Source organism: Rhodamnia argentea, chromosome 6, assembly GCF_020921035.1.
Source record: "Rhodamnia argentea isolate NSW1041297 chromosome 6, ASM2092103v1, whole genome shotgun sequence".
Classification (NCBI taxonomy): domain Eukaryota; kingdom Viridiplantae; phylum Streptophyta; class Magnoliopsida; order Myrtales; family Myrtaceae; genus Rhodamnia; species Rhodamnia argentea.
This window is the reverse complement of record NC_063155.1, coordinates 19,576,012-19,595,366: the sequence shown is the minus strand read 5'-3', so window position 1 is coordinate 19,595,366 and position 19,355 is coordinate 19,576,012. Positions and strand designations below refer to the sequence as shown.

The 19,355-nt window shown below is 38.0% G+C and overlaps 1 protein-coding gene across 1 annotated transcript; it reads left to right on the top strand.

The window, feature by feature from the left end:
• The first annotated feature begins 8,820 nt into the window (after positions 1 to 8,820).
• LOC115734203 (serine/threonine-protein kinase EDR1) lies at positions 8,821 to 19,165 on the top strand. The gene is made up of 14 exons (XM_048281478.1): positions 8,821 to 8,882; positions 8,947 to 9,396; positions 10,934 to 11,356; positions 11,593 to 11,696; positions 12,819 to 13,924; positions 14,276 to 14,316; positions 15,258 to 15,326; positions 16,100 to 16,200; positions 16,365 to 16,443; positions 16,537 to 16,635; positions 17,101 to 17,169; positions 17,596 to 17,645; positions 18,361 to 18,537; positions 18,627 to 19,165. The coding sequence occupies exons 2-14, from the start codon at positions 8,989 to 8,991 to the stop codon at positions 18,787 to 18,789; spliced, it is 2,889 nt and encodes a 962-aa protein (XP_048137435.1). The 5' UTR covers positions 8,821 to 8,882; positions 8,947 to 8,988; the 3' UTR covers positions 18,790 to 19,165.
• Positions 19,166 to 19,355: the final 190 nt, after the last annotated feature.

The window sequence follows — 19,355 nt, the reverse complement described above, 5'->3', positions numbered from 1 at the left end:
TATTTTTGGGAACAAAAATTTTATGCAGTTAACAAACGCGTTTCCGTTTCAGAAATAGAAATTTTGTACAGTTACCGAATACGTTCTAATTCTCTAAAATTCATCCCATGAACAGAATTAGAAAAAATAATTCTAATAAAAATCACTTTTTAGAATCAAAATCATTGTCATCTGGACCCTAAGAGAATGCAAATCACAACCAATGAAATTAAGTGTACACTCAAGGAATCATGACATTGGTAAATTGCATCATAAGACCCTAATGAATCATTAAGGGTTTAGAGAAATGTGGTTCGGGTTTAATTTTAAAGGTATTTATGATTTTACTAAAAAAAATAAAATCTATGAAATCTAAGGAATCTACATACAAATTTATGAAAGTGAGGTCAAACTAGCCTAATCTATACTTCTTTTATTTATAGGGATTTTCTAAAATTTTTCTAATTTTTAAAATATTTTATTTTTTTTGGAATTTTTTATTTTTATTTTATTATCTTATATATTTTTCTTTGAAAATGAGACCTCGTTATGTTTTAGATCGAGTGAAATGTGTTAAAAGAATTAAAAGAGAAAAGTGAGATATGTGTTCTGTTTTGCGATTCTTAAAAGTGATTTTTTTTAATTAACTTTTTTTTTTGTTCTTGTCTTTGCTTTAAAACTATTCTTTGGAACAAAATCAAAATCTTTTACATTATCAAACAAGATTCCCATTCTTTTTTGTTCTAAAGAACCAGAATGATTACCATACGGGCCCTTAGTATCCTTTTTTCAGTTTCTTTTTTTTTGCATGTCTCAATTTCCTTCATCTTCATCATTATCTCTTTTTCTCTCCTTTTGCTTTCTTTTCTTGTATGCTTGAGATGGTTTTTGCATCGTTTTTCATGGTGGGTGCGGGATAAATTAAGTAACTTATGAATATTGGTAAATGTTGAGTAATGTGGTAATTTTTCTTAGGTTGGGTTAGGGTCAATAAAGTCTGGAGGTGTTTCTTCTTTCTTTTTCTTCTTTCGCCTCTCGTTCATATTTTTTGTCACGCATGGGAAAGTGGGTATTGAATCATTGCTTGTTACTGTTGAATCCGATTAAAGTTGATGCTTTTGAGGATCTTTAGCGAGGCCTTTTGGCATTGCTGAGTTTCTCTCCTTCCGGGGATTCTATTAATTGAAATTTTCAAAATTTTGTGGGGAAGAGTGGAAAGAAGAAAATCAAATCTTGTCGGTTCCTAAAGAGTTTTGGTTTCACCAAGTGACAAAATGTTTGTCATCCCATTAACTTTTAACTTAAGTGGAATTGACAAGCGATACGACACGCCGACACATTATTTATCAAAAAATAGAGAATTCTAACATGTTGTGACCTAGGAAGCACCGAGACTCTCTCAAGGCCTTCGTGCTATGTCTGGCACTCCGACACTCTCCACCATGCGATCCACATGTGGTGAGTACTCCAAACACTCCGGCAACACAAGAGTCCGACATCCCTACATTGACGGAATACATACATACATACATACATACATACATACTTACTTACTTACTTACTTACTTACTTACTTACTTAAGTAATATAGGTGGGTTTGGTTCGGCATTCCCAAAGAGCTTTCAGCCCCAAAGTTTATTGGGAGAATGCTGAAGCATTTGGTTCAGCATTAAGCCGGTATTTGACCAAATGATGACCTTGGAAAAGCCGAAAGTCCAATGCTAGTAGGAACCATCATTGAGCTTTCAGCATTTGGCCAAATGCCAATATTTTTTTATTTCAAAACTAACCTCATCAATTTCCTATATTTTCGATTTTGCCTCCCTTTTTTACTGTTTATCTTCTTCGCCGGTCCGGTAATGGTTAATTTTTTAATTAAAAATTAAAAAATTACATTCAAAACCCATATGGAATGTTGTTTTTATCGAGGGTTGTTACCATGAAAAATCATATACTGGTATAACTGTGATAAATTTACCCCAAACTATTTTTTTTACCACCAAAAATCCTAAACTGGTATATTTGTGATAAATTTACAATAATTCAATTATTTTGATCAAGAAATACCCCAAACTGGTACATTTGTGAAAAATTTACTCTATGTTAAATTGAATTAATATCACGAAAAATCCCAAAATGATTAACTTATGACAAATAGAGGATAAAAACCCTAAAATAATATACCCATCAACTGTCACGTTTCATCCAACTCAGCAATTTGACAGTTAAATTTATCAAAAATTAACATAGGGTAAATTTGTCACGGACATACCAATTTGGGATAAATTTGTCACAAATATATCAGTTTGAGATTTTTTGTGGGTAAAAAAAATAATTTTGGGTAAATTTACAATAGGTATACTAGTTCGGAGTTTTTGGTGATATTAGACCTTTTATTAAACACCCTTACCCAAAAAAAAAAAAAAAAATCCTTACCCAAAAAACCCTTTTATCAAACACCATTTAACCCAAAGCCATTTTCAAATAAGATTTTACTGAACGCAATTAGTATTTTCCTAAACACCTTTAGGTTGAAGGCATTTGCATTTCCTCACACTCATTTCAAGTACTTGAACCAAACCCACCTTATATCTAGCCACCCCAAAATCAATATACTCAGTCAATCCAAAAATATACCTACCAGTGTATCCCTAACAAAAGAAAAAAAAAGTCCCGATATTTTTATATAATCATGTTTAATATACAACGTATTCCAACTTGTTGAAATTCTCTATTTTTTGAGAAATGACGTATTGCCGTGTCATATCGCATCGTGTTGCGTATCGGTGCAAGTGTTGATGCTGGTTAGGTTGTGACACATTGTATATTAAATGCATATTTTTATACATACATTGATAAATATATCAAAGATGAATTTATTATGCTTTTTCTTCTTCTTCTTCTTTTGTTGGGGATTCACGAATATATTTATTTAGAATGGCTGGGTATATTTATTTTGGGGTAACTGAGATTATGACTTAAATATGTATATATATTCTCTATAAATTTGCATTTTGACCCATAATTTATTGAAAATGCTTAAAATGGAAGTCATGCATGTCGACGTGTCGGGATGCTGAACTCGAGTGTGGTTGGCGTGTCCGGAGTGCTCACCCCGTATTGGACGTCCGACACATGTTGACCACATGTTGATCTTGTGTTGGAGAGTGTCGGATGTGTATCGAGGTCCGACACGTGTTAGACACAGAGGCCCTTAGAGAGTATCCGTGCTTCTTAACTTCTAACTATTGAACTTACTGATTTCTTTGATCACGTTGAGATTGAACATGCACTTGATTTTTTTCAGTGGATTTTAAGTATTTGTTTTATTTAAATTTTCCTCGGACTGTTTCCGTTGACCTCTTTCTTTTCTGCAATCTGTTTGGCAAAATGATTTCAAGATGCATATTTTGATATGTCCCTCTAATTATGGTTCGGACACAGTAAAAGATGAATGTTGTCTTTTGTGAGAAATTGTAATTTTTCTTCTTATTTTAGTATATTAATTGTAAATTTTTCCCTTTTTTTTCAGTTCTTGAGAAAGTGCAAAACTAGTGGGCACACCAAATGCATTTTCGATTATTAGCCGGTAAAGTCTATTGGTGGCGATGCAAAGTATGGTTGGATTCCTCCTTTACATTAAATTTGGTTGTTTTTGAATAAAGAAGGGCTTCCGTACATTGTCCAGCCACCAATTAGACCTAAAAAACATCATTCAACTAAGTTTTGTACTTTTTACGAAGGTGATTATGGTGACATTTTTTCAGAGAGAGATCCTAAAAGTGGAATGAAAAGGAAGGAAAGTGAGACCCACAGAAGAAAAAAAAGGACGTGCTATGAATAATGGTGCTTTGTTGACCACAAATGGTCATTAAAAAGGAATTGGCAATCGGCGGGGGCAAATTTGGAAAAAGCCTAGACAAAAATTCTGAAATACTGGAAAATTTTAATTTAAAAAAATGAAATCAACAAGAAAGAAATATATTCGATGCTTTTGAACTTTCTAACAATTTGAAGAGAAATTTAAGTGTAAAACTCAGTCTTTTTGTATTGTACTCACAAAAAAACATTTTCACAAATTATAAATACAATGGGACTCAAATTAGTGATCATACATATATTTTAACCTAATTTAATGAAATTTCAAAGTAGTACCGACCAAGTTTTCTTTTTTTGGTCAAAAGAAAGAAGGCATTCATATATTAGAATACTCAAGAGGTACGTAGAAGGCTTTCGATTCTAGCAAATCCCCAATAACTGCAGAAGAAAGTGAAAATATAAAAGTATGTAACAAAGTACAGTTTGCAGGTGAAAGCACACTCTCATTCCTCTAGAACAGATCCGACATCATAAACATTTGACCGCCCATCACCAGATACAATGATGAGCATACACCGAGCTCGCCCACTTCATTTGCAAAGGTTTGCGGTGCACGTCTACGGTCAATGCCCTCATCACCATCACCTTGCAGAAACACCAACGTCAACATATTGAAAAAATACATATAAAATATTTGTAAGGAACTCCCAAATCCATATCTAGATCTAGTTCGAGAGAGCAAACCTCCAAAATTTGATCCAAATCTAAATCGAAAGAGGAGAGCAGTATAATCTTAAAAAAGTTGTGGAGCTACGTCATGAACATTCGATTTGTTAATTATCGATTAAATGAATGGCCGAACTTGTCTTCACGTTCACCCAATACCACATGTAGAAATTTATTCACAAACACAAACTCCTACAGCTGATCGGGAGAGAAAAAATACACGAAGACAAGGAAAATTAAAGACAAACTAAGCTACGAAAGAGGTAGAGGTGAGGGGGAGGTAGGGAGAGAAAGAGGTAAGAGGGGGGGTGGCTCAGCAAATTTTCTGAGATGGGTGGCGGCTGCTCTTCAAAGAGAAAACCGTAGTTGGGGGAGGAGGGGCGATCTTCTACCTGCCAACCAAGCTAAAGAATACGAAAGTTGGCTAGCATGGTGAAAAAGTGGGGTTGTACAAAAAGCCAAAAAAAAAAATATATGTGAGGTAATTTTTTTTTATGCAAACATGTCTAATGTACCTAAACAAAATGAATAAATTCCGATTTTGTCTAGTCATGAGACAATCATGATTTTGATTTTCACGTTAAGTTGGATTGCCAAAGGTAGAGCAGAATTTATCGATATTTTAAGTTTTGTAAATTAAATACCCAAATTTTAATTTTGATAATTGCATTCGTTTTGTTAAATGATGATTCTTTTCTCATGACTACAAGTGTGAAAACTGTTTTAGATTGAAGATTTAGTTAATAGAATTCCTACATTTGGTTGTCTAGTAACTCTTTTTGGTCAAAAGTAACAAAGATATTTAAACCAATCCTTTTACATTGAAGATATTTTGTATTAATCATGTTTCTAGTAACTATCTTTTCTATATTCTTATTTTTTTTTTCATTTGATTCATTCATTATTTTCTATTTAAAGGATCCCATCTGGTGGCCCACCTATGAGATCTCACGAAACTGGACGAACAATTTGTCCGGTTTCCTTAGTAAAACCCATGGTGGGGGACAGCACCGTTACTCTCTTGGAGAATAGAGAGTAACGGTACTATCATCTTATCACTTTCCAACAAAAAAAAAAAAGGACACCAAAGAAAACTTAACACGCTGAAAGATGGCGGTATCCATAATGGATGAAATGGTCATAACACTTTGTTAGGGATTATTTTAGCCAAATTAGAAGAGGAGAAAGCCCGGCCATGAAAAATTTACGAATCTCGAGGCTTACCTATTCTAATGAGCCGTTATTTTTATTGCCCATCTTGCAAGTAATTGTTCTAGTGATATAAAGACTAGTTCACAAAAATACAGTAAGTAATATAACATTTGATTTACTTGACAAGTCTATCGTGTCATCTAGTAAATCAAATCTGTACGCATGTCTATGTCCAACATGTTTTCTGTTCTTTGCTTCCCCTTTATTTTTAGAGCGGAAACCTTTGCCATGAAAATCGAGAAAGAGGCGAAAAAGAGAAAGGAAGAAAACATGGTCCTATAGGGCAACATGCAAGCAAAGTGTAATATGAACATGGGCAATGTCATATTCCTCATCTGATAATCATTAGTCTAGTTTCTTCCTGTTAAGGTTAGAAAAGCACGACCCTTTTGGCTTTTAACACGTCAATTGCTCACGGCTGGGTAAAAAGACGCTATGTGTAGGATGTAGAAGTCTTCTTCCTCTACGTAAACTATTCACATGTACTATTCTCTATTCGTAATTTTATGTGTGTGTGTGTAATATGACCTTGAGGCCTTCGAAGACATTAAGGTTGTTTTTTTTTTAAAACTGTTACAGAACCACGACATGCATTGAGTTGCCGATATCATGTGCAATGCCAGCGTGCACATAGGCTTGTTCTAAGGTTGAAAGTCAAAGTTGGTACCAAATTCATACAAGAGAGGCAATTATTTTATGGGATCAAGAAAGATATGTCCCTAAAGTTGCGGTGACCCATATATTTTAGTGGGCTAGGCTTGAGCAGTTAGTTAAATCAAAGGGAGCTTTCCGAGCAAGAACGAATTGCATGACCACCTCCCCAAAGGTTTCTAGATGATGGACCATCTGATCTCTCCTCCTCCTCCTCCTCCTGCTCCCCCCACAGTAGGTGGAGCATCTTTCGATGTCGCAGAATTCTCTTGATAGGACACGAATCTATAGTTGAAATGCAATCACAACCATTGATTTTGCGAAATTTATGAAGATGAATACATATAAGATGAAGATATGGATCATTAAACGATATTTTAACAATTGGGTTTACGGGGCCCACGTGAGACGAAGGTTCAATGGACTTTAGTCTAGATTTAAAAAAAATCAAAATATAATTAGTGCTAAGAATTTGTTACTCAAGGCATGACGTATATCTCAATGCTTGAAAATGATGCGCTCCATGGATGACTCATCTCTCTCTCTAAGAAAATCTAAAATTATAGAGAGAAGAGACAACCATAAGTGAACTAAGAAAGATATTAGGATAAGGATAGTGATACCACTAGAGGCCGACGTAGTTAACTTTAGAGATCACTTGTGTAGGGGATTGGATAGCAATTGGCATTGCCCGAGGCACTGGACCACCATCTAGTTGCAATCAATACTATTCCCCAATCGCTCTAATGAGTGTACTTCCATGAATTTTTTGCGGATACGGCGGCGATTGCCTGCCTGCATTTCGCCGGAAAAATCATCGGAGAGCACAACCTAAAAGAAGTGGCTTAAATGCGAAGAGCCTTCAAGTGCAATGACCCTCATGAAATCCAAAATCAAAATCAAGTTCCTCATATTCGATTCTTGCTCATAACTTACCTTCTTTTCTGCAGTACATTTATGCCTTAATCCAAACTTTTTCTTTAGGTGAAATTAGGGTTTACCCTCTTTTCGGCAATGGTCACCAGCCTGGAGCACTCTTCTTTTTTAGCTACTCGCTTACCAACTTTTTCTTTAGGTACGATTAGGGTTTTCTTCTTGTGATTTTGAGTCCCTCAATTTATTTTATTTGTGCTAACACGACACATTTTGGCTTCTTAGCAATATGTAGAAAAGTCAAGGGGCACGAGGTAGTAGTGAGGCGGCGGAGTGGAATGCTGGAGACTCTTATCAATGGAGCCAAGGGTCAACGAACCATTGCCGCCATTGTGTGATGGTCGGAATCAGCCCTCCTAATGGTAGCTCGGGTCGAGTTTGGACGAGGACTAACCAACTCTCATCTCGGCACGAGTAAAGATAGCTTTGTCTTTCGACGGTGGTGGCTAGGCTCCAACGGTTGCAGCACCCGACTACTGCGGCACTTTACAGCAGTTCATATGGGAATTACTATACTTAACTTCAAGGTGATACAACCACGGCATGTCACACCACAATCACCATTACACATAGCTAACTCTAATATTAAGAGCTGTAGCACAGAAGAGATTTCATAGGAATTCAAGAGGAATAATTGTTCCTTTCTTTTTTTCGTATATATTCAATCATAGATATGCAAAATATACATACACAAAGACAATCTATTGTGATCCATGCACTATTGGATTTCCTACAAATCAGGAATTAAACAGACTAGAATATTGGATTTCCTAAAATTACAACCTTCCTAGTCGGCTTATCCTACGACTCATGCTAACAAGAACAATACATGTGAGGCCATTAACTTTATTATTATCAGTAAGAAAGAGAAGAAGGACACGTTCGGAAGTTTCCTTATTATTCTCGCATCACCACACACGTTGACCATGCAAAGATTAGCATTAACACAAGTGAAAAAAAGAAAAGAAAAAAATAACATCCAACATCGCCAAACAACGTTACAATTCCACATCTACACTCTTACCTCACAATATAGTCATCACCTGCAATAGACGTATTTATTATGTCGGTATTTTTGGGCAATATCAACCGTTCAATATTAAAAATTCTGATTTTTTTTCTTAATATCTTATTTTGTTAATTTTTTTTTTAGAAAGTAAGAATTTTTTTTTGGTCCAAAGAAAATAAGAAAATTCACACGGGTTAATTTGGCATATTGTTGTCAATTTGGAGATGTGGGGACGCGAAATTGATTGCGCCGGGACACGTCGACGATTTTAATTTGCTCTTTTCCACGCTCCCGTAAAATAAAAATAAAAATAGAAACCACGTGGAGTCGTACTATTGGCTGAGGGGCGCGCTGAAAAATCCAATCACGCGTAGAGGAACAGGCGACACCCCAGTCCCTGTTTCGTAAATTTCTCGATGATGAGGCCCTTCCATTTACCTTCCGTCGACGAACGCAGCTCCGCTAAGTTTTCCCTCCCAACTCCTTCGTCTCGACTCTTGACTCCTCCAAAATCCCACCGAGGTGAGAGAGAGCGAGAGAGAGAAGAGAGAGATGGAAACCCGTGCGTGACTGTGGCGGAGAATTGATCGGGGGATTACAGGAAGCGAGCGATTCTAGAGAGAGAAAGCGCGGGGAAGAGTTGTTTCGAGGGTGAGCAGATGAAGCACATTTTCAAGAAGCTTCACATAGGCCACAACCACGACCCGAACCGATCCAACGAGCCCCCCGCGCCCGCCCAATCGCCGACAACCACTCCCACATCCGATCAGCGCCCCCCAGCCGGCCAGGGCGCCGGGAATGCTCCGGGGAGCCCTTCTGGCTCTCCGGGCCCCACGGCGGCGGTGGTGGCGGACGATCGGCCCGGGGATTACATAACGTCGGAGGAGGAGTTCCAGATGCAGCTGGCGCTCGCGATCAGCGCGTCCAACTCGGATTTCCGTGGGGAGGATCCGGAGAACGACCAGATCCGTGCCGCGACTTGGTTGAGCTTGGGCGGACATGGGAGGGGCGATGCGACGAGGAAGAAGGATGAGGTCTCGGCGGAGACGCAGTCCAGGCAGTACTGGGTGAGTTTGGTAGTGTAATTGTCACTGCTTGGTTGGTGAATTTAGTGGATGAGCTCGAATTGGGTGGGGGGGGGTTTACTAGGGCTTTGATAATTCATTTGTTTAATATGCTTGGACTTTGTAATTTTTATGTTTTGGATTTAATTGATTGCTTACTGATATGGATAATATGATACTGATGCTTATATGGATCAATACTTGGGACTCTTCTTTCCGTTTCTGAATTGGGTAGAACTTAGGTCTTGTTGAGCCCTTCATCCTGCTTCTAGTCCTAGCATTCATCTAGCAATTGTGGTCGGTCTTGTTTTTTTTTTTTTTTTTTTGGGTCAAAGTGGTCGGTCTTGTTGGAGGGGCATACATTCGTATGAAATCTAACTCCCATTTCATGAGGGGAATCAGAAAGAGCTCATTGTTTCCTCTTCATCTGACTATGTTTTTCTTAGGTTTCTGAATATGTTTGAACGGTGTATCTCCTAAGTGTGTTACAGTTGCTGAATTGCCGGAAGCGTGTATGTCTACAGGCTATGTGGTTATTGCTTTCAATTGGTTTCCTTGTGGTGCTGATTTTGAATGGTGTTATCCACGGGATTCAATTGGAAGACTCAGAATGACTTTAGTATATGGATTTTGTATGACCTTGACAAGGCATACTAGATGTGATGACTAGTGTTTCTTCCTTGGATATGTTCCTTTCAACATCTTCGAGGTTAATAAATGTTTGCATATCTACGATGGTTCTGGTATCTTTAGTCCTTTGGCTTGATAAATCCATCTCAGCAGCTTGTAAGATCCCACTAATTTACAATTGGATAGGTTCCTGTTATGATTTTCAGTCATGTGATTTTCCATTTGTCAATCTTGTAAGCCATGAGACTTCTATCAATCCTTCATGCACACAACTGGTACTAGAAAAGTATTTCAACTTTCTCATGGCACTCTTCTGGGTTTGTTTGCACAATGCTTTTTGATGGTTTGCTGGTGTTCTATGTTACATTTAAGCAATGTAAGAAGTGCATATTTGGTTTCTGTACATGGTTTATGATGGTGCATTACTGGTCGGTACACCCCCTTGCAAGAGGTGATTTGGATACAGTCTTCTTATTTTGGTTACTATTACTTCCTTGACACATCTGACCCTAATGGTATGCTTTAACCTTATTGGGCTTGTGGAATTATAGTAATGATCGAGTATCCCTATCTCCTTATTTGAGTTGTGACATATGTTGCACTGCACTTTCCCTGAGGAAGGATAGTTATCAATCACGGGTAATCCCGGACATATGCTTCGAAACACATGGCAACTGTAATTAGTGAACTAAGTGAGTGCTAGTTACATACCTCTTCTTTGACAAGTGGTGTATCCTGTCCTAATTCTTGTATGACAAACTGTAATGTCACATAACCCAGGTAACTACATGTACAGCATCATCAAATGTCGCAATATGATCCATGCTTAGTCTTTTTCTGCAGCCATTACCTATATGGCGGGTTTCTTTGTTTCTTCCACTTGGGTTTAACCAAATACACTTTGATGCAGGAATATAATGTGATTGATTATCAGGAGAAAGTGGTGGATGGATTTTATGATGTCTATGGCATCTCCACTGACTCAAGACTTCAGGGGAAAATGCCATCTCTTACTGATCTGGAGACTAACCCTGGGAGTTCTGGCTTTGAAGCTATAATAGTTAATTGCAGAATTGATCATGCTCTTGAAGAGTTGATGCAAATCGCGCACTGTATAGGATTGGACTGTCCTGCTACTGAGGTTACTATTTTGGTTCAAAGGCTTGCTGAACTGGTAACAGAACATATGGGTGGCCCAGTGAAGGATGCTAATATTATGTGGGCTAGGTGGATGGAGAGAAGCACAGAGTTGAGGACATCTCTTCAGACAAGTGTGTTGCCAATTGGGTCCATAAATGTTGGCCTTTCAAGACATCGTGCTTTGCTTTTCAAGGTTAGCTCTTTACCACATCTAAGTTGTGCTTTAGCAGTCCGTGCTTCTCGATTTATATTGATAGTGGAGCTTGAAGAATTGGTTGATGTCATATATGAAGTTTAATTTTTGTGATCTTCATTAGTCATGGCACAAAGATATAATACGTTGAAATTTTTGTGGATGATTGATGATATACTATCACCAATAATGGAAAGGGATTCAGTTTCTGAAGTGATAAATTTTATCATGTGAAGGTGTTAGCAGACAGTATAAATTTGGCTTGCCGACTGGTCAAAGGTAGCCATTACACTGGCGTGGAGGATGATGCTGTAAACTTGATAAAGTTGGACGATGAAAGGTGCTGGTTGGCTCTTCTTTTCTGCTCTTGTGTGAATATATAATTACTTACTGTGGTGCTTTCTATTTTTACTTTTATTTTTGTTGATAATTGTGGTATCTTTTCCCTTGTGATGGACTTGAAAGGGGCATATTCCTCTGTCAATGAATTTTTATCTCCATTGTCGCTAAGATATTAAGCTTCCGCAAGGATATGGTGATTTAATTTGCAAATGCCATAATGAACTTGCATTTCTCAAGATTCTGGAATTACGTGAAACGGTAGTTTAAGTTTGTACTTGTGTATATCTTAGTAGTAAATGCCTTAGTTGCTGAGAAAGATTGTGCCATGTTTCCTGGCACTATGAGGATACCTACGTATTAAGGATAAGCACCTGTTATGGATATCTGAGATGACTTCATCTGTGCTACCCTTTATTCTGCGGGCAAGATATCTAGTGGGTGCTCCTTTCGCCTTTTACTGTTACTTTTGTATTTAGCATGCATATGTTTTGTATTTCTTCCAATAGAAGCTCTACGATATATATTATTGCTTAAAATTTCTCTTTGTGGCTTCTTGTAAGTGGATTTGTTGGAGCAATGGGAGCATTTCTTATTTTACCATTTTTAAGTTTGTAGACCAATATATAATACAACTGGATTAGTATTTTTGTGCGCCTTTGTTAGAAAGGCTGCAACTTAATGTGGCTTGGTTGCGGTACTGTGCTTATTTTATGGGTTTTAGTCCTTGCGACAATGGAGATGCACCGGCAATGTAGCTTTCCTGTTCATTTTCCAAATGAGAATTGACGACCATCTCCTGTAGTCGAGGAAAAATAAAAAACTGACACCCAGGGGTATCTGCATGTTTACATGAATTTTAAGTTAGTTAAGGTTACTCTTTCTTGATCACGACTGTTAAATTTGATCATCTAGTTGCTGTACTTACACTTAGATGTATAAACCATTTGTCTCTCAGGGCCTTGCGTTCGCTTTTGCATTTAGTCTTGTTATCTTAATATTTTCGTCCACTCAAGTGCATGAAGTGCATAGACCTTGTAATATGTGATAGAGCATTTTATAACTGGCAATGGTTTTCATGTTTTCCTACCATAGGGATTTCATATGTGTGTTCTTGATTCAGGGAGTTTCTGGTTGATCTCATGGCTGCTCCTGGGACGCTTGTACCAGCTGATTTTTTCAGTGTCAAAAAAATTAGTAAACTGCCATCTTTTCAATCATTTAATGACTTGGGAGTTGTTCAGTCAAGGCCAAAGCCTGTAGGTGGTGAGGGAAGCAGTCAAAATTCAATGATGGAGCGTGATTATCGTGTAGATAGAAAATCAAGCTCTAAAACGTCAGAATCCTTCCCCTCTTTCCCATTTGATAGTCATGATCCTGGTGTTGGTTCTTCCAGAGTATCTGGTGGTACAGCTCAACAGTTGAATGTCAATGTGCTCCCACAGAGCAAAAATAGCTCAGAGGACCCCACAAATCTTTTTGCAGATCTCAATCCTTTTGCAATTACAGGCTTTAGCAAAGAGCCAAAGGGAGGCAACAGCACAGATATCAAAATCAATGAGATGCCGAGACAGAAAAATAACCCAGTTCCTGTTCGGCCTCCTGTCCCATTTTTGCCAAAAAACCGACATCCTCTCAATGAAGTTCCAAGAAAGAAAGAATATGGTGTTAAGGAAGGTCTGTTCCGAAGAAGTAATCGCGAACCTAATCCTTATGATGTGTCATCATCCATTGGCAGCTCGACAATTGATAAAGTCAATCCTGACAGTTTTAAGTTACCTAACAATTTGAATCAGTCAACTCAAGAGAGTAACGGCGCCAAGTTGTCAAACAATTCAAATCAGTTGGTCAAACAGAGCAGCCACTTGAATCCTTTCAGTGATAATAGCCCAATGTTGGGATTTAGCACAGGCCAGTTTGATATGATGCCTCGTGAAGAGCGCTTGAATGCCCAAGTCAGGGAAGACCCTCTTAGGAGACTGGAGAATTTGCAAGATGGCGTAGCAGACTCTCAAAGAGGACGCGATAGACATGAAATTGGTTTTCTTGATCCAAAAAAGTGCGCTAATGACAGATTCATGGATACGAACTTCATGTTGAAGGATTCAGAAAGCCCAAGCTCATCAATCGATAGTAATACAAATAGGGTTGATCAAGTGCTTGATGATGTTGATGTTGGTGATGAGATTCAATGGGAGCATTTGGTCATTGGTGAAAGAATTGGACTAGGTATTGCTTTGATCAAGTCCCTGATTGGATAGATTCTTTTCATATCCTTATGCAGGTCCACATATTAGCTAAGAGAGCAAGACTTGATCCTGTTGCTGCATTTTATGACATTTTTTTAGTTTTATGAGGCATGCTTTATCACTATTGTACTGCCTATTACGCTCATGGCTAGCTAGGAATATAACCAGAGATAAAGTGCATGTCATCTGAGAAAAAGTTCTCTTTGGCAATCCAAATGTAAGCATAATTGCAGTAGTTGTTATAGGATGAACAGCAGTATTTTCTTACTGAGTTGCCTTTATCGTTTATTATGTCGGAAATTTTATCACAATTTTATGTTCTTCTAAACAGGCTCTTATGGAGAGGTCTATAATGCTGACTGGAATGGCACGGTCAGTTTCACATATTTCTAAATTCTCACAAATTAAGAATTTGCATTGCATTATTTACTTGAAGAGGTTCTTAGAAGTATCACTTCTATTTGTTTGAATCTGTGGAATGTGCTTATCCATGGGCTCCTTATATATGACTGCTCTTAAGCAAATGAGCCTCCTTGAATCTGACAATTATTCTTTGGTCAAAATAATGACATTCAGTCCTACTTCAGTGTCCTGCTTTTGTGCTAATGTTTTTGATTTATTGACTAAGCAGCTAGCATGGAATAGTGACATCAGATATAGTACCAAATCTGGCATTTCAACTTGAGTTGCAAAAAAAGCACCAGAATCGGTACCTTGACATATATACATGGCTTGTTGGACTGGTGTCAACCACAATAACTAATTCCCCATTGCTCATCCATGGCCTTTTCTTGCTACTCTTTCTCTTTTGTATTTTGGATAAGCCAAATGGACTTTACCTTTAGCCCCCTTGCTACTTTTTTATTAGGTGCTGCCAAAGATTAGTTGTCTATGCTTTGCTCTTTGGATGTAATCAAATCCTTACTGTAAAGACTGAAGAAGCTTGTAAAAATATTCACGGTGAATATACCTCTACAAAGACTTTTTGTACACTGTTAGCTTGCGAATCAATTGAACACCATTCACGCGGTAGAAGCACTTTCAACGCTGGGTTGTTTAGGCTTGTTGTCTTATGATAATACTCTTACATATCAAGAAATGGAAAGAGAAGCAGCAGATGGCTGTTTTTCTCTTGTTAACATATTCGAAAGATCTTATGCACTTACTATCAGTGTCTTGCAATTTAGACCCTTTTGCAAAATACTCAGTGGTCATTTGTTCTTAATATTTAAAATTCTATGACATGCCATGAAACATAAGTTACAATGCATTTTCAAGTCTTTAACATCTGGCTCAACTTGCTCGTTCTGCAGGAGGTGGCTGTGAAGAAATTTTTGGATCAGGATTTCTCAGGTGCTGCTTTGGATGAGTTCAGACGAGAAGTAAGCTAGCGCTTTTTATCTTCCGGTTCCTTTTCTTTTTGACCAAAATCTTCTAGCTTTATTAAGAACTCAAAACTTGTAATGAATAAAATTTGGAAGAACATTAGAATAGCGCAGTCGGTTAATATACATGATGAGTTTCACAATAAGACTACCTTGTCACGCCCATGCAGTCTGCATTGTCAGAAATATTGCAGGAGAAAAGTTTGCTTTTCTGTTGCTTTGTTAATGTTGGCACAGAGTTGCCAATTGGATCTGTTTTTCGTGGTGCTGTGAAGAACGTTGAGACATTCAATTAATGTTCTTTACATAAGATCTGAATGGCACACAAATTCTGATAGTTGAAAGCAAAGGAGAGAGATTGGATCACACTTTTAGTTCAATTATGTGTATCTATTTGTATTTTTGGAAGCTAATGAATTAGTGCGTTCAGTAATTGTTTGCATTTTTAGTAAAAATATAACTGAAGACAAACATGAAATGCTTTTCCAGTATATCCCGCTACTGTAAGATAAATTCCTATGCACCTTGTTGTTTTGCTTCTGTGCCGAGCAGATAATGCGTAGACAGTGTCATGAAATGTCATTCTTTCATGGGTTCCATGAACTATCCACATCTATCTAAATGGTTGTGTTCATCGATTGATTTGTTTGTTCAATTTACTTATTTAGCAAGGAAAGAAATGAGGACTTGTCAGAGCAACGAGTCAAGAAATGCTTTTCCAATATATCCAGGAAGATAACTGACCATGCATCATGTTCTTCTGTTCCAAGGTGCGGATAATGCGTAGACTGCGTCATCCAAATGTTGTTCTTTTCATGGGTGCCGTGACCCGTCCTCCACATCTGTCTATCATTACCGAGTTTCTTCCAAGGTACAATTTTGGGTACCTCAAAAAATCTTGGTAGTATGGAAGCGACATCAATTGTTTTTAGGGGGATGCAGCTCATCTATCAGTGGTTAAAGGGTGTTATTATTTTGATGGCATATGACAATCTCATTTTGCTGTCTGATTTTTACTATTGTTTACTTCTCCAGGGGAAGCTTGTACAGAATTATACATCGTCCTAACTGTCAAATTGATGAGAAACGTAGGATAAAAATGGCCCTTGATGTGGTATGAAATAATTTGTCTCCCTTCTCTTTGGCATTGGAGATATAGAGATCTCTTTTTGTGAAATCAATTTAAGTGCTTATGCAAATTTTACAGGCAAGGGGAATGAATTGCTTGCACACTAGCGTCCCAACAATAGTTCATCGAGATTTGAAATCACCAAATCTCCTCGTTGACAAAAACTGGAATGTCAAAGTATGTAAAACTTACCGATGTTGCATGACACTTTTATTTTCATTCTGTCGCTCCTTTAAATAACGAATCAAGCTATTCTCTTGCCTGCATATCGTCTATCTATCTCTTAGGTGCAACTAATGTGTTGCTTGGCTTTTGTCTCTTCCTCTTGAATATTCTGTCCCCTTTGCTAGTAATGTTTTGCTTTGCTTGGCCTTTTTCTCTTCCTCTTGAATATTCTGTTCCCTTACTTTGGGAGCACCTCAGATACTTGAAAACTTGTGGACTGACTTTGCATTCTCACTCTTCACTGCCATACATGTACTTACATCAGAATGCTGATGTGGATGATTCTTGATTAACCGAACTTGCTGATGTCATGCAATTTCCATCAGAAATGTGCTGTGATCTTGATGTAATTGATGATCAAAGTGTTGCATTAAAATGTTGCTTACATCCACACTAATAAAGTCTACCATTGTCCAGGTCTGTGATTTTGGGTTGTCACGCTTGAAGCACAATACTTTCTTGTCATCCAAGTCAACTGCTGGAACGGTAAATAAGCGAGCTTTCTTGAAATCATTCTCGAAGAGTTCCCAAGGATGGAGAGAGAGTTATTCAACTATTTTTGGAAAAGGGAAAGACCTTTGGATGGTTTCTACTAATAGATTTCATTGTAGTTAAATAGACATTAGCAACTATAGATGAAATGAAGAGAAAACAACTGGAAAAATCATTTTTGGTGATTTCGGAAGTAAACCCCTTTCTCTGGTACAAATCTTGAACAGTTGGACAAGCAAGTTTATAGCATTTCAACTTGAGAAACTAAAGAACAGTTTGCCATAGCATTACCAAACAATGCGCTAAGTCTTGAGTCTTTTTTTTCCAGATTTATTTTTATACTAGGATTAGAAAGAAATCATTCCTGATGTTTCTCAAGATTTTGAGCTGTTCCTAATGTGAAGTTCTTGATTGTGTCAGCCTGAGTGGATGGCACCAGAAGTTCTCCGCAATGAACCATCGAATGAAAAGTGAGTTGCATGTTTCTAAGCTAGCTTCAATTTTTTTTTCTCTGGACTAGGTTTCTTAAGCTCCTGTCGCGCTCAGATTTTGCAACAGTCAAGCCTAAATGACTTCAGTTTTGACACGAGCATGCTTTGATTGTATGTTGTAATGATAATATTTGGCCTTGTTTTGCGAAATGACTTAGGCTTCCACTGAAAAGTATTCTTCCTGGCCTACTTTTTGTCGATATTGGGTATTGGGATCTGAATGTACTTGGGCAATGTCCTTCTGATTGGCCCTATCTCTGGGTTCTTAGAAAATCAAACCCAAACCACAACCAACCCCCCAAAAATTCCCCAACTGCAACACAAACACCCACCCCACCCCCCCCCCCCCCAAAAAAAAAAAAAAAAGAAGAAGAAGAAGGAAAAGAAAGAGAAGGAATTGCCATACCTTAAGCAAAAGCTTCTTGTCGAGTGAATGTGTATGTTGATTGTGTGCTGATGCTTGAAGACTAGCATATAGAAATTTGGGAAGATGTGTCTTTATTTGATCTTGCGTGCGACTGTCAGGGAAAACCAGTTTGTTAAGAGAACTATGTAAAAGATTTTATTCGCTCTAAATATGTGCTGATATCATAAGTGGTGCTAAAGGTGGGACGGTTAACCATTGTGCTTCCTAGTCATAAATTTAAGCTGTAGGAGCAGCAAATATTTATGCAATGTCTCGTGGGTTGTGCAGATGTGACGTCTATAGTTTTGGGGTCATTCTTTGGGAGCTTGCCACATTGAGATTGCCTTGGACTGGGATGAACCCAATGCAAGTTGTAGGTGCCGTAGGTTTTCAAAATCGCCGCCTCGAGATCCCCAAAGAAGTTGATCCCGTGGTTGGAAAGATCATTTGGGAATGTTGGCTGACGTAAGAAAAATTCGAGCACAGATAACATGAGCACGCAAAAGTCGTTCTGTTGAACTATGTTCTCATCATTTGCTCGTGTCATTTTACAGGGAACCAAACTTGCGGCCCTCTTTTGCAGAGCTCGCTGGAGCTCTCAAGTCCTTGCAGCGGCTTATGATTCCTTCTCACCTGGACCAACCAAATGGACATCTGGCGCGGGACCAGCCAAACTCTTCTCGTCCCCTGGAGATTCAAGTAAATTCAACACCTTGAAACATCTTCACAGAGTGAATAGAAAGTTCATGGCGTCACTTCATTGGTATGGTGGCATTAATCTATTCATGATAAATGTATACTAGAGGAAGAAAGAAGGGAAGCTTTTTAGGATAAAGGGTTCATGATGTACAGTAATCTTTCTGATCCTGCAGAGAGAGACTGTGGGGTGTGTTTTGTACAGTTCTGCATCCACAGTTTCTTTTTGGAGGGAGGGATTGAGGATGTGATGTACAAGTGTATATACCTCTTTCAAGACAAAGGGGAAGCTGTTTCTATGAAGGACATCTCTTGCAATATAAGTTTATGATCGAGGTTTGAATGTAACTGAGGAATAATTTGCTCGGCGTGAGTATGTATAAAATGGTTTGCCCGATTTTCTCTCCTTCTGCCATCTGATGAGTGCTGCTTGCGTATCTGCTTTTTATTCGTGGAGTGTTGAGGAGATTAAGAACTATCAGTTTAGTCCATTGGGATTTATGATCATAATGATTCACTATTTTAGCCCTAAGCAGGAGAGAAATGGTAAATGTCACCGGATTGACAAAGCTCAGCTGAATGGAGAA

What these genes read in the sequence shown, in the direction of transcription:
- LOC115734203 (XM_048281478.1), top strand. Translation starts at nt 8,989, where the DNA reads ATGAAGCACATTTTCAAGAAGCTTCACATAGGCCACAACCACGACCCG. An exon ending in ATCGTGCTTTGCTTTTCAAG is followed by an intron (nt 11,357 to 11,592) that starts GTTAGCTCTTTA and finishes TATCATGTGAAG; the next exon opens with GTGTTAGCAGACAGTATAAA. An exon ending in TGGTGAAAGAATTGGACTAG is followed by an intron (nt 13,925 to 14,275) that starts GTATTGCTTTGA and finishes TCTTCTAAACAG; the next exon opens with GCTCTTATGGAGAGGTCTAT.